This window comes from Calonectris borealis, chromosome 4 (genome assembly GCF_964195595.1).
Source record: "Calonectris borealis chromosome 4, bCalBor7.hap1.2, whole genome shotgun sequence".
NCBI classification, from domain to species: Eukaryota; Metazoa; Chordata; class Aves; order Procellariiformes; family Procellariidae; genus Calonectris; species Calonectris borealis.
The window spans coordinates 3,069,606-3,083,912 of NC_134315.1; the positions used below are offsets into that span (position 1 = coordinate 3,069,606).

A 14,307-nucleotide genomic window follows, 5' to 3' on the forward strand; every position below is an offset into this window, starting at 1 on the left:
AAATGGTTTTGGTATAAAATGCAAATATATGTTAAAAAGTGTCAGTGAATTGTTGTACAACTTCCGGAGAGCGGAAGGTGCAGAAATGAGCCAAGTGAAACTCGAGACCTACTGCAGCTCAAATGTGAAGTGCTCACCTTAGGAGCGGTTGTGCTCTTTCAAATAGGAAATGGGGAAAAGAGGATTTTTAAAAAACCTATATATATTAGTATGTGCCATTTCTTCCCAGAAACCAGAAATTAGGATGAATTCTTTAAGGATCTGCATGGAATGAAAACCAGATGGAGCATAAAGCATCTGCCATAAACCACCAACACCGAAGGTGATCAGGAATGTGAAATTCCTGGACCATCTCAAAGCAGCAGTGTACCAGAATGTTGGGGATTTGAGCTATCCAAGTATCTGCACTCCAGACAACCACACGTGCATCATCAAAGAGCTCTGAATTACGAAGATGCCTTTTTTTGAATGGTTGGAGTCTCTAAATCCTCAATCTGAGAAGCATCCTGGGGTTTTGGTTTAGACAGATAACTGATTAAGGGCAGGGTGATAAATAATAAGGCTTTTGTAGGGCCAGCAAATGTTTTGTCAGTTGGACTTTTTGTAGGATTGGTCTTCACACACTGCACAAAGCTGGCCATTAAATTATTCTTAACCATCACGATTTGAGAGAGGAAAGAAAAGAATCGTCTTTCTCTCTTTTTTCTTTTTTCCTCCAGATTAGGAATTTGTCAACTTCAGGTGGTCTTTGGATTGTAGAAGTCTTTGCTGAACATGCAAGTATCAAGGAAGAGGTTTCTAAACTTTTGGTCCAGGATTTTAGTGATATGGATGGCTCGTGATAGGCATTTTCTAGCAGGAGAATCTGAAGATGAACAATTAGATTATGCTGAGCCTAAGAACACTTGTAATTTTCCTTTGAAGTTAGGATTAACACAATTTGGCATGTAGTCTCCTCTTAATGACTACAACCTTTGTTTATGAGATTCTGCTTTCTTAAAAAAAGTTGTACAAATTTCATCCTGATCTTGTCAAATAGGCTCAAACCACGTGTGTATCAATATTCTTACTCTTTAAGACTCAGTAGAACCATATGAGCTTCCTGAAAATTTTTTTATTTTGAGGCTGGTTTGAATGGAGGAGGGAATTCTGCCTGGGCTCAGCTACAAATTTTCTGAAACCCCTTAAGGTTGCTACCTGTATTCTTCAGCGTGTATTTTCTGGTACAACACTTGGAATAAACACTTGCGAATGCCTGGAGTGCTCAGGGGGAAATTTGAGGTGCCTGAGGTTTTTATGGTGAGCTTCAGTGCTGTGTTCTGCTGTATTCCTTCGCCTCTTGAGGAGGGAGGGTGAAGGGAAGAGAGGAGAGCTGAGATTTGTTCTGTTTCCCTCTGTTTTCCTTGACCTGTGTCCTCGGCAAACTGCTGTGGTGGGTGGATAGTTCAGCTGGAGGTGTGGATTCCTCCCTGTCCTTGGTCCTGCAGAGGATCTCTAACCAGCTTCTGAGAGTAAGGCGAGCACATCTGCTGGTGGTGTTTTGCAGGAAGGAGATCTCCAAAGCTCCTTGTAATGTAGGCATGCTTAGAAGGAAGGCTTGAAGGCACTGGAAAAATGGGATTTGAAAGGAAAGTTTTGTCTTGCTGGTTGTCTAAGATAGCACAGAGCTTAAACCTGCTAAAATGTTGACTGTGGATTGGCTGTGGCATGTACCAAATCATCGACTCTCCCTCCTGATTGCACTGGCAACCTTGTTTGGTAGGATTGCATCCTTGAGGGAGGAAGAAAAATAAAGGAGTTGCAGATAGGCTTTTTCCCTTCTCTTCAGTGCCTCTGCTGCCCTAGGTTAGATGGTGGGGTAGCTCCTGCATCATTCTGCAGCCCTTCATTCCTAAATATCACCTTGGTGTAAAAGTTCAATGGCCACTTGAAGACTGACTTTGCTTTGGGGCATCATGACCTGGGTTCACAGCTATGGTGCTTTTGACATCTCTCTGTGTCAGTGGTGGGTAGGAATACCTTAAAGATGCACAAAGACATTGTGTTTTGTCTGTGGGTGTTTCATTTCCTTCCAAGAGACTAGCACTTCATGGGAAATGGGCTGAAAGAAACAAGAGAAGAAGGGAAAGCTCTGAGCCCTTGATTTGTTTCTTCATACTTCTGTAGTCTGAGCATATGCTTGACTTCTCTGCTCCAAAATCAGTAAGAGTGGATTTCCTTTTCCAGCTAAGTTCTTAGCCTCACTTGTACTGTGATTTACTCTTCACAGAACTTAGGGAAGATTCATCTTCAGAAAATTGGGCAGAGTCCAGCAGCTATTAACATAAGCGAAAGCCCAGCTTGAGGGCATTAGCAGAAGTTTGTAATGCTTTGAGTTTTTATGGCTCAAAACCTATGAACAGATATCCTTACTGTGTGTTTTTTACCATTGAAAGGTAATTTTTTTTTTCTTTTTTTAAATCAGGGCTTTAATAGATATCCTTGCTGCTGTGCTGCAGATCAATATAATTAAACTTGTTTTGTGTTGGATATTTCAGAGCATTGGGAAGGAACATTAATAGTCAGACATTTCATAGAATGTCCATCTGTCTCGATTTGGATTCAGAAAATGTACAATTAGTAGACTTAATCCCAGTCTCTGGGTCTCTTGGTCATTGATGCAGAATACCAAGCAAAGCGAGGCCAGCAATGCTGCAGTTTTCTCTGAAACTCTACCCTTGTCTTTAAAAACTACGGCATTTCAGAAATTCAAGCAAGTAAAATAGAACTGTCATGTTGATGAACATAATTGCTTCCCATGTCAATGTGTGGATGTACCTTAATTTCAGGGGATTGCTTCTGTAATAATCAGCGACTCAAATTTCACAGCTGGTCTAAGAGTTGATTTTTCTGCTACAAATTTACGTTGTGCAGTTGGAGTGACACATTTTTCAATGGCTTTATGAACCTGCTGCAGATGGAATGCCATCATAATGCAGCCCGCCTTCTTTTAAATGAAGTAATGTCAGTCCTTGGGTTGCAAATAGACCCTGAAAATGTTTAGCCAGATGTTGACTTTAAAAAGGCAAAAGGTAAATGGTGGTTAACGCTGGATTTTAGTGCTTGTCTCAGGTGAATCTGTACAAGGAGGCAGTATTTGCTTATGATTTTAACTGTAATTAAAGAGCGATTAATCATGTTTGTGAAAGGGTATGTTTAATCTGATGTAATTTTCTCCATTATGAATTGAATTTTGCTGCCGACCAGTAGGGATTCTTTGCTCCTTGGATCTCGTGTGGCTGATTATAGACTAGAGGAAGTACTTCTTTGTACTGGAAGTCTTGGACCCAGCCATGATATGGCATAAGGACTTCTGTGATCAGCAAGGACTTGTGCTGCTTGCAAGGATTGAAGCTGAAACTAAATGCCATGCATGAGCTTTTTTGATGCTCTTCAAGGCTGCTTCCTTCCTTCTGCCCTCTCATACTATGTTTATCTACCTGAAATTTTTTTTGAAAGCACCTCATCACTTAGTAGCTTTCTCTGCTCAGCAAATGAGCTTTTTTGTTTTAATATTAGTTGCTTCTCTGGTCCTGGTTGCCTGTCTTTTTATGAATGATTTCAAAGCTTTCAGGCATTGTTGCCTCTGACCTTTCGTGTTGGAAAAACTCCTTTGTCCAAAAAGCGGTATTCTGGAGCGGCGCAGAGTCCTCTGAACAAGGATGTGACCATCTCTATTTATAAGACTAACACTCAGTCCACTGTTTGCCCTGCTAAGTCTTTCATTTTCTCTAAAGGTCTCAGGCACGTGGGAGTGTGAGGTAGGAACCCGCAGCTGGACTTGAGATCACATGAGAAAGCTTCATCTGTAAGAAGTAAATTTCAGGCCCTTTGGTTGCCAAGAGTGGTCAGGAATGTGGTCTGTGGTTTCTGAAACTTCACAATAAGTTGAAAGGAATCTGCCTTGAAACAGCTGGTCCAATGACTCCTGGGAGGTCAGGCTCATATTTGCATGCTTGCGATGTCTACTGTCAAGTTTCAGCCCCTGCCCTTTTAAAATTTATTTTCAAGGAGGCTGAGCATCAGAAGTCCTATTTTGTCTGTTCCTCTGTGTCTGTGAACAGGAACTATCATGAGATGTCCTTTATTCAGGCAGCTGCCTGTTCATTACACTCCATCTTTGATTTTTGGTTTTTGCATTCTCCTCTTGTCCTTATCACTGCACTGCAAACGGTGCAGAAAACAGATGTTAGGTAAGATCCCAAAGTCATTGAGCGATTGCTTTTCATTTCAGTGATACAGTTAGGCTGTTGTGGCAACGTCCAGATTTTCTCAAGTGTTGCACCAGCAGCCTCAAATGCAAAGCCCTCCCTTCTTGGTTCAACTCATTGGCTTGTAGCTCCCTCGGCAAGGGACTGATGCTAGCAAAGGCTTAGGTGGGCATTTGGGAGCTTAGGGGTAGATGCCTGTGTTGGGAGCTCACTGCTCAGGAGGCTTCCAGAAAGGGGATTTTGGCAACTCCAAACCTGTCCAAGTGTCTCACAGCAGGAGCATCATCAAGGATGGTGGCACAGGCAGATTGAAGGCTGTTTCAAGGTTTTCTTTGAAAAGGCCTCTCTGGTGTATCCTCTCTGAAGAGGCTGTTCGGTGGAAAAACTTATGTTCTCCTCGAGCAATATCAGCTGTTGTCATCTCTCATATTTTCTCTTGTGTGATATGAGCTCACTGGGGATGAACATCAGCCTGAAAACAGGAAAGGGAAGGGAAGCTACTTCAGAGGCCCTTAAATTCATATTATGACACTTTAATTCTCTTTCTGGCTGCTTTTGTTTTGGCCTGGTGTGTTTTTTCCGATGGAGATGAGAGGGGGTGAGTGGATGGAAAAGAAAGAAGCCATTCTTTCAGAAGGGCTTTTTTTAAAGCAAAACTCTTAATGTACGCATTCCTGACCTCTTGTGCTATTTGTTTTTGTAAGTCTGCTAGCACTAATTGGCTCAGCGTAGCATATTATTGATTCAAGCCTATAACCTCAGATTTCTGCCTAGGGAAAAAATGAAGTGCTTCATGTTTTCCTGCCCAAAGCATCATGAGTTGCGAAGACGAGTGATCATCGCGAAGCTCATTAGGGGCATAGCCCAGAATACCTATAAAGTTTGTATTAAAAAGGCAGGGGGTGGGGGGCTGTAAACCCAAAACTTATGGCTTCTGCTTTGATCCTCTTCCAAGCTTTTGGGGCTGGCAAAACTGAACAAAAGGCTTCCAGTATTTCCTGTTTTGACGATGCCAGAAATGTCTGTTGAAGCAGTCTGGTGGCATGTTGGTGCTTCTACTTCTGGTCCCAGATGAACAAGAGAGTATGATTGTACAAAAGCAAATGTTAAAGACCTACCTATATGTTTAAGACTAAAGCGTGGATTGAATTTCTTCTGCCTTTCAGCATTAAAAGAACTAATGGTACATATGGCTGATGCAAGTAGGGTTTCAATGCTTTGCAATTGGGCAGTAATAACATGACTTTTATTATGGTTTACACTAGGTGTTATTGGAAACAACAAAGCTATAGGAAAATACATCACGACTATGATCTTTCTGTATTTTGCCTGCCTCCTTCCATCCATTGCATTTGGGTCACTCAATGATGAAAATACCCGAGGAGCTATTGGTAAGTTATCAGTTTTGTGCATCTGTTATAGGATCTCATGTATTCACACTGGGTAGCTCTGGTCACAGAAAGTTTTGATAGTTTTTATTTGCTGGAGAAAAAAAAAATCACTGAAGGTTTTTTTAATTGGTTATGTTCATGACTTTTTCCTCAGAAGACTAGAAAAGTTGAACACTACTTTGGGTAGTACCATCTGACTTGACTGATACGGATATATGCTACTGTATTTTTAAATGATGCTGACTTTATAACTGTAGTTATCTACACGTTTTTCCTAGTACAAGCTCCTGTGCTTTTGATCTGAATTTGATTGCCAGTATCCAAACCACTGGTATAGCAGATGACGTTTTGCTCTATCCCAGTTGTGGCCCTGAAGCAGTTCATACTGGTATTACAGCTCCTAGGAGTCTTAGTTGAAATCTTGTCCTGAAGGCCTCCACAAACACTGGTTATGTTTTTATAGTTGTTTAAAATAAAATAAAAAAACAAACAAACAAAAAAAACCCCAAAACAACAACAAACCCCAAACCAAACAAAAAAAAACCACCCAACTTTCATAGTGCAACATCTGGAAACCTGATGGCATCCTAAATTATTGGTCTAAGTTTTTTGGCAAAGGGTCTCTTCTTGCTTTCACAGTGTCTCACCTCTATACCCTCTTAAACATTACTCTTACTCGTTAGTGGTTGGTTTCTATGCCCTGTGAATGCTCCTTGGTCAGGGAGGTGTTGGTTAAAAACCCTGGTTTTTTCTATCCTTCCTAATTACTCGTAGATGTGCAGAAGACAATTGTCGGCCAGTGTATTGGAGGGCTGCTTTACGCGCTCTTTTCGGGGCAACCTCTAGTTGTACTCCTAACTACGGCTCCTTTAGCACTCTACATTAATGGTAAGTCTATTAAACTTATACGTCAGGGGACTGATGTGATTGCAATTGATGGAATGTGATTTTGTACAAGAACCTTGCGATCTTGGTGGAGCTTTAGTTGCATTTGTTTAATAAATCGATACTAAAGGGCTGCTTCTGGTGCTGAGGGAGAGGGGAGGGATTTGATTCAGGTTTAGTTAAAGTTGGTTTCCAAAGGAATCATTTTGCATAGAAAAAAAGTTTTGTGAGAATAAACATTTCTTCTGCTTCAAGGAAGAAATCTTTTTCATCTGATGGCTTTCTCACGTGGCTGCATTTAGCTGACGAGGATAAGAGCCTGAGACAAAGTTTGGTTGTATGTTTGGTTTTTTTGATTGGTCTTTTAAGGTGTGATCAATAGCTTTCCAGTTACAGCTGCAAGCCGATATTACTGAGCCAGAGGTGTAAAGGAGCAAACCCAAAATCTATAGGAACAATCAGATAGGCTGTGATAGCTTGACAGGTCTAAGACTGAGGTTTTGTCCACAATGCAGTGACTGAGTAAACATGGTACAGAAGCAAGAATGAGATCCCTTGCTCAACAGCATCCCAAAATGTCAGCGAGAGCAAATTCCAAGGGCTGATTTTGTGGCCTTGATCCCTAGGAAAGATGCTTTGAGCAGCGTGGGAGAATATTTTTCCAAGTGCTTCTCCCCATTTCTAGTGGGGGAAGGGGAGAATGGCTTGGGTTGATCCAGTGTTCATCCGGGAGTGTAAGAATAGGGGTTTAATGGTATCTGCCATAAGCGCATTTGGGCGAAGTCTTGAAATTGGTTCTTTTTGCCATCAAGCAGATGCGAATCATAGGGTGGTAAGGGCAACCGTTTAATCTGACACGTGAATGCTTCGTTTTTACAGTCATCCGAGGAATCTGTGATGACTACAACTTGGATTTCAGTGCTTTCTATGCCTGGACTGGACTGTGGAACAGCTTTTTCCTTGTGATGTACTCCCTCTTTAACTTCAGTCTTCTGATGAAGCTCTTTAAAAGGTAGCTATTTTCAAGAAGTCATATTTTGATCAGATTATTCGGCAAATGGAAAAATTATACATTTCACAAGCTCCTTAATTACAAACTTGCTGCCAGATGTATTTTGCGAGATGAGGCTAGTATCATCTCAGCTTATTGTTCCAGCTTGAAAGAAGCTTTTAAAGATTCACTGGGTTTTGTTTCTTGAGTTGAAGTCTAACTAAAATTGGTATATTTTCATGTAAATGCATGAATATGCTGATTTTCCTTTGAATGGAGTTGAATGCAGATTCTGCTAATGGCTGTATTAATTCCTGGGATTTTTCCACAGGTCAACAGAAGAAATAATTGCACTTTTTATATCCATCACATTTGTGCTTGATGCCTTTAAAGGTATTATTAAAGGTAAGTCTTGCAACAATATTTTTCACTGCAGATCTCTGCTTTGCTTCCTTGTCAAAGGGAAATAGAAGGCTGTAAATATGCATGATGTTTGCTTGTTCTGTGTTCGTTCAGGGTCTTCAGGAAAAAAAATGTGTGTGAGATTGAAGCAGCCCTGTGTCAGTGGTTTACCTGGATATGCAGAATTTCTATCAGCTCAAATTTCAGTTACCTGAGACAGAATTAGTGTCTTAACTTAACAAATGGAGAAACCATATTAATGTTGCTGTGAAAGCCTTCCTCTGATACCAATCTCTTTGATCCTGGCAAAAAAAAAAAGTCCAATTTAAATGCAGTGCATCTAGACCTCTTTCCTTGCTACATCATTAAAACTACATGGAGGGGAGCTGAAAGATGAGTTGAGATTGCCCATTCTTATGTGAGCTCTGAGGCCCTTGTTTAATGGCAGCATAAGGACTGTAGTGCCTTCCAGCATGCTCCTAAAGCTATTCTGCCCTTTCCAGCCACTTGGTCCCTATTTCTGAGTTAAGTTCTAGGTGAGTATCCATGAGCAGCCTTGGGGTTTAACAAATTTCTCTGGCGCCTCTCTTCCTCCTGATCAGGATTGGCAGGAGGTGTTTGTGAAGGCGAAAGATGTTAGCAGAAATGCCGTGCGAATGGCAACCTTTCTGTTCATCCCAGTGAGGAATTGGCCAAGTCTGCATTCCTTGTTTTTTATGACCTATTGTCCAACAGCCCCAAGTTTGGGCTATCCTTTGAAATCCTTCAGGACGTACCTAAGCACACTGAGCACACTCCTTGTTTTAAAGATTCTCAGGCTTGTCTCATTATGGTATCCTGCAAGCAAGAACAACATCTTCAAAGAGCAGGCTTGACACTGCAGAGCAATTTGAAGTGAGATACTTCCCCGCTTCACTGGGAATCCTTAATTTGGCTCTTTGGGCACATGCTTTGATTGTGCAATCAGACGGGTTTTTTTTCTCTGCAGAACACCTGCATCTTTCAAATACCCTGCTTAGACAAAGCTTGGTGAAGGAGAAGCTGTTCTGGGATACTTTGCTTTCTCCTGGCGTACTATGTAGCTGTGAGCTTTGTTTAACGTGTGCTGTTAGTGCCCTGTTCTGGAGGCATGAGACAATCTCCCTGTGGCACTAAGGTGTTCCTCCACAGAATATTCAATGGCTCTGTAAAAATTAGCAAATGCAAATGTTCACAGTGCTTCTGTAGTAGAGAGCTGATTTCCCATAGCAGGGGAATGAGGTGCAGGTTAAAGGTATGGAAAGCATCCATTGATCTCGGCTGCCAGACTTTCAGGAATATGCAAGTAATACCTCAGAGTATTGCAGTGGGGACAGGAGAGGATCCTGGAAGGTAATTAGTGAATTAGTGTAATTCTCCCTTGTACTGGGGGAAGGGCTGAGTTTATAGGAACAATGGTAATAAAATCAAACCAACACTCCACTCATTTGCCAGCTCATGTTGGCTTGAGCTGCATCCAGGGAGTGTTCAGTGCATCAACAGATGGGACCCCAGGTCCAGCCATGTTCCCAGATGCAGAAGGGCACCGATGCTGGCAGGCACAGACTTTGTCCTTCACCCTCTCAGTGCTCATATTTAAACACGTGGCAGCAGTGCAGCTCACAGCCGCATGCTCATCTATCTTCTTCCACTCCTGTTTTGTAGCAAGAGGTGATGGTGGCTGCTGCCACCTCCCCCTTCCACTCAAAGCTTCGGTTGAGCAGTAAGTGGGAAGGGGAAGCTGGTACCTTCTCCATGCTGTTAAATGTGTCCTGGTAGTGGCTAGCCAGCTGACAGTGACTTTGGGTTTCCTGCGTGCCAGGGGCCTTGGTGCTCTTGCTCAGATATGTTTTCCTCAGTCTGTGCATAGCCTTTGATTCTTTTTTTTTTTTGCAAGGTACTCGTAGATATGCAGGAAAGAAGGGGGGAGGGATGTGATACTGTACGGAGGAATCAAGCCATGTGCGTTCACGCTATCCTGGTGACACTTTGTTTTTGCCTTGTGGCCCAGCCACCGAAGCTGTGTTTGTTTGATCTTGACATCTGCACTCTGCAGGAAACAGCGGTGAACCGGCTGAAGCAAACAAAACGAGTTAATGTTGTTGGAGGGAACTTGAGCACGTAGTAGGCTTGAGAATGGCTGTTTCAGCGAGGGCACCACCTGCTTTGCTGCTGTCTCCGAACGTGGGCGACAAGATTCACGTAGCTCTATTATAAAATCAAACTATAAATCTGCAGGAATCGAATACTTTATAGCACGTCCGTGGTGCAGGACAAAAGCTTTCACTAGCCATCTTGGCATGTTCTTGTTGCTTTAACTAAAATACAAGAGTAAAGTCAAAGTTTCTTCCCCTATATGCAGGATTGAGTGGAGCAATCCTACCTGATTTTGAGGTGGCTGCAAACTGAATCGCAGCCTGAGAGGTAGTGTACATAGATGTGGTCAGGCTGAACGCAGTGCACCAAAGATATGCTCAGCCCTAAATGTATTATTGCTATATAGCCAAGTGTGGGAAATAGAGAAAATCCACAAGACCCCAAAAAAAAAACTTGTTTTTTAGTCATTCGAGTCCAAATCTAAATACGGAGGCACGCAAATACGTTCTGCATAGTTGCTGAGTTGTATGTGCTGTCAGTTTATCATATGCTCGGTAACTGTCTGTGTCTCTAGGACGTAGTAACGCTTAGGGCCAGCTGAGATGGTGAACAGGCTTTTAGCCCTGACCAGCTGCGAATCCCCAGGAAATATTGCCATAATCATTTTTGTTATGACGAAAGTGTCCTTTAACGTTCAGAGCCGGAAACTGCAAATCCTCCAACAACCTGTTCTGGGCTGGTGTGCGGGTCACGTCAGTGCCCTGTGCCTCAGTTTACCTGTTTGCAAAGCAAGTGTGGGTGTCCTGCCTGGGCTGGACGCAGCTGTGAGGGTGGAGGGAGGAAGTGATAGCAGAGCCTCTTCCGTAGCACGCGATGCAGAAATACGCAGTGCTAATGGAGGTCAAAATGAGATTGCTCCTTAATGGGGGAAGCTTTCTTGTGCTTTAAAAGTGCAATAATCTCCTCGTTTCTGGCTGCTGCTGAGAGCACGTAGAAAGGTTGAATCTTGACCTGTAAACCTTCTATGATCTTTAAATTTATATGCAGAAGTATTGAATGTGGAGTAACTGGTCTTTTCTCTTGTGACCTTCATGCGCTATTGATCCTATCCATTTGTCGAATGCCTGGACTCCTTTTAAAACATAAAGGTGGTACAAGAAGGGTTATTACCACTGTTAAAATGGCAGCATAGCTAAATATGGGGCTTTTTACATTGGGGTGAGCTCCAAACCACCACAAAGTGTGTTTTGGCCAAATTCAAGGTGGTTGCAAATACCAATTGTGCTTTGCAAGAACGTTTACAGTTTGTTTTGCTTGTTTTCAAATGCTTAGAATTACGGTTTGTTTTGCCTGTTTTCCCTATAGCTGCTGCAGATGGAAAAGCTGAGGTGCTTGGGGTTTTCAGCAACTTGATTATTATTTGGGGGTGGGGGGAAATATTGTGAGAAGCATTATAGCCTAAGCTTCAGATTGTTGTATTTTTGCCTAAAGAGGATGGGTTTGCCCTAAACTTTTGAGTTTCCTTATGCAAAGGCTGAAGGGATATTTTGACTAAAGCAAAGAAAGGTAGAGGGACTGCAAAGCTCTGACATGGTGGTTTCCATCCTCCTGTGTCTTCCCATTGGTTTGGGGGCAAGCGGGTGCTACCTGCTGCCATCCGATCACATAACATGGGAGTAGCAAGGCTGCAAAGCCCAACTCCCGTCTTCAGGCTTTACTTGCTTCTTGTGGCACCTCAGGTTCTTGTTCCCAAAAGAGGTGAAATCATCCCAACACCACGTTTCTGTGCTTGAAGCCAGCCAATGCCATAGAAATGGGAACACAGCTGTCTAAATGCTCAAGAGCAAAAGTGTATTTACAACTGTTAATTACTTATATAAATAATAATTACTTATATAAATGCCTCTGAGCTAACCTAATATGTTTATGGACAGTTCCAGAGGCATTACTGGGTGTTTCACTTGAACAGATTTACTTCAGGTGCGCTGTAACTCTATTTCAATTTGCAGTGTAAATTTAAATGTTCTGCCAGGTTTTGCATATCATCAACACTTATCTTTAAAACCTGGACCAGCCTTGGAGGAAAAGTAATTACTCTACATTTTGTAGTCCACTTACGGATCTGTGCAGCCTGGCTGCTCTTAATTTTTTCAGAGATCCTGATGGAATTTGTTTACCAGGCTGCTTGAAAGTAGGTGTCTTATATATATATATTATATATATACACACACACCCCTAAAATATATATGTATTTTTTTTTAAAGTAGTGATTCTAGTGCTAGGAACAAAATCATATGCATAATTAGCACTGAAAGTCCTTACAGTTCAAACGTGTTGCTTTAGATCAATTTAACTTTTACCTGTTAAAATAAGTGAAAAATAAATTTGTAAAATGATTTGTAAAGTGCTGTCTTTATAAGAGAAGCAGCTCTCCTGATTTCTTTTCACTGGTTTGAGGGGCAGAGCTATAAACCTGGTGAAGCATAACGTTAATGCTGCTTGATCAAGCAAGAACGAACCACTTTATTTTACTTGCTTTGATTGTCACAAACCTGTCCTAATGCTTGCCTGTTGGTTGTTTGTACAGTTTTTAAGAAATATTACTACCATGGGCGCACAGGAGACAGTTACTTGGAAAAAGCACGAACTGATGCTATTCCAAGCCTCGGCATCAATACCACCTTCTTGATGAATTCATCAGTGAGCAGATCCATGTCCCTAGAGAATCAAACAGGCACGCATGATGTGCATTATGGACGTGAAACTGCCGTCCTTAGTCTCATGTTGATGTTGGGTACCCTTTGGCTTGGTCATACGCTCTATCAGTTTAAGAAAAGGTGAGTTACTTCAGTCTTAGAGCTCAGACTACTGATTATTTCATATTACCTGTGAGGAATCGCTAATGGTTTAGATCTTCAATTTTGTAACCCAGAAAAATCAGGTGGAACTCTTCCATTAGTGGCGGTGGAAGCCAAAGCCAGAGATTAACTTGGCTGGCCATCTGGAAAATGTTAACAGCAGAACAACATGTTCGGTCACTGGACGATGCCCTTCCGTATTTGGTTTGGCGTCGCAAGTAACTTTTTGGAAAGCTTTGGGTGAACCATGTATTTCATGTTGGAACTCCTGAAACTCCTCAAACTTCCCACAAATAGGCATTGAACAGTTTCGGGGGGCACAAATCCCTGATGGTGCTGGAAGGTCTACTGGGGAATGTACCTTCAGAGTGCTCTTGGGAGTCAAATGCCCAGCTCTAATTTGGGTTTTACTCCCATTGCCCTTAAAACTCTTCATTTGAAATGCTTGGGTAAGCAATTAAACTAAAATGGAAATGAGACACAAATTGGTGCTTGGAAGACTTTTTTCTAGCTTGCATCTTAGTTTCTTGTTTCTTTATGGGTTTTGCTTATGCATTCATCAACCTTCAAAGGCCATATAGATTCCAGAGGATTTAAGGCTGAATTAAAGACTAATTCTTCACTCCAAATATCTCTTTAGAATTGCAAGATTGGACTGAATTTTCACTTGTTAAAGCATTAACAGTATCTGGATTGAAAAATTCATCCCTACAGTATGGTGTTGATGGAAATTTTTTGTCTTTAAATTGCAGCCCATATTTGCATGCAAGAGTACGTGAAATTCTGTCTGACTGTGCCTTACCGATTTCAGTATTGACTTTCTCTGTTGTGGGTTCCTATATCTTCAAGGAAATTGAAAGTAAGTTTATATTTCTATTCTCTGAAATACTTGGGGAAGCTATTTAGGGTGTAGGGAAAAGAGAAATGAAATCCCAGGAAGATTTTTCTAAAAAATAGCGAAGTTCTTATTATTTCACAAATATTACATGTACCACCCCCCATCCCAAGAACTCAGATTTTTCTCAATATTAGATTTAATTCATTCAAAACCCTAATCAAACAAGGCAGGGTGATGTTTTTTCTCTAGATAAATTATTCCAGTGTGTCTTTTAATTTCAATGTAATTTCAAGTATGTATCTCTTAAAATAAAGAGGATCAACAATTTCTGGCAAAGAACAAAGGGCAGAGTAATTAGCAGGCAGGAAGGGTTGTTGCCAGTCATACAGACGTAGAGTTGATGATCCCAGTCTGTCCTCTTTGTCTCCAGTTTACGTTTTCCTAATTTAGGTGAAACGTTGCGGAGCATCTGGGCAGTTCTAAGTTATACAAGGAAATCTAAAAATGAGACACCATTCATTGGCCAAATAGATCAGCTTTTCCATATCAGGAAGCGATAATGGGGACAGGAATTGCA

At 41.6% G+C, this 14,307-nt stretch overlaps 1 protein-coding gene across 8 annotated transcripts in view; it reads left to right on the forward strand.

Moving 5' to 3' along the window:
- Positions 1-14,307, forward strand: part of SLC4A11 (solute carrier family 4 member 11) — a 101,677-nt gene that overhangs the window by 65,870 nt on the left and 21,500 nt on the right. For all 8 annotated transcript variants that reach the window (XM_075148380.1, XM_075148381.1, XM_075148378.1 and 5 more), the window contains 6 exons: positions 5,516-5,641; positions 6,416-6,529; positions 7,406-7,538; positions 7,849-7,922; positions 12,622-12,871; positions 13,645-13,751. In XM_075148380.1, coding sequence (XP_075004481.1) covers positions 5,516-5,641; positions 6,416-6,529; positions 7,406-7,538; positions 7,849-7,922; positions 12,622-12,871; positions 13,645-13,751 — 804 coding nt within the window. The remainder of the gene's footprint in view (positions 1-5,515; positions 5,642-6,415; positions 6,530-7,405; positions 7,539-7,848; positions 7,923-12,621; positions 12,872-13,644; positions 13,752-14,307) is intronic.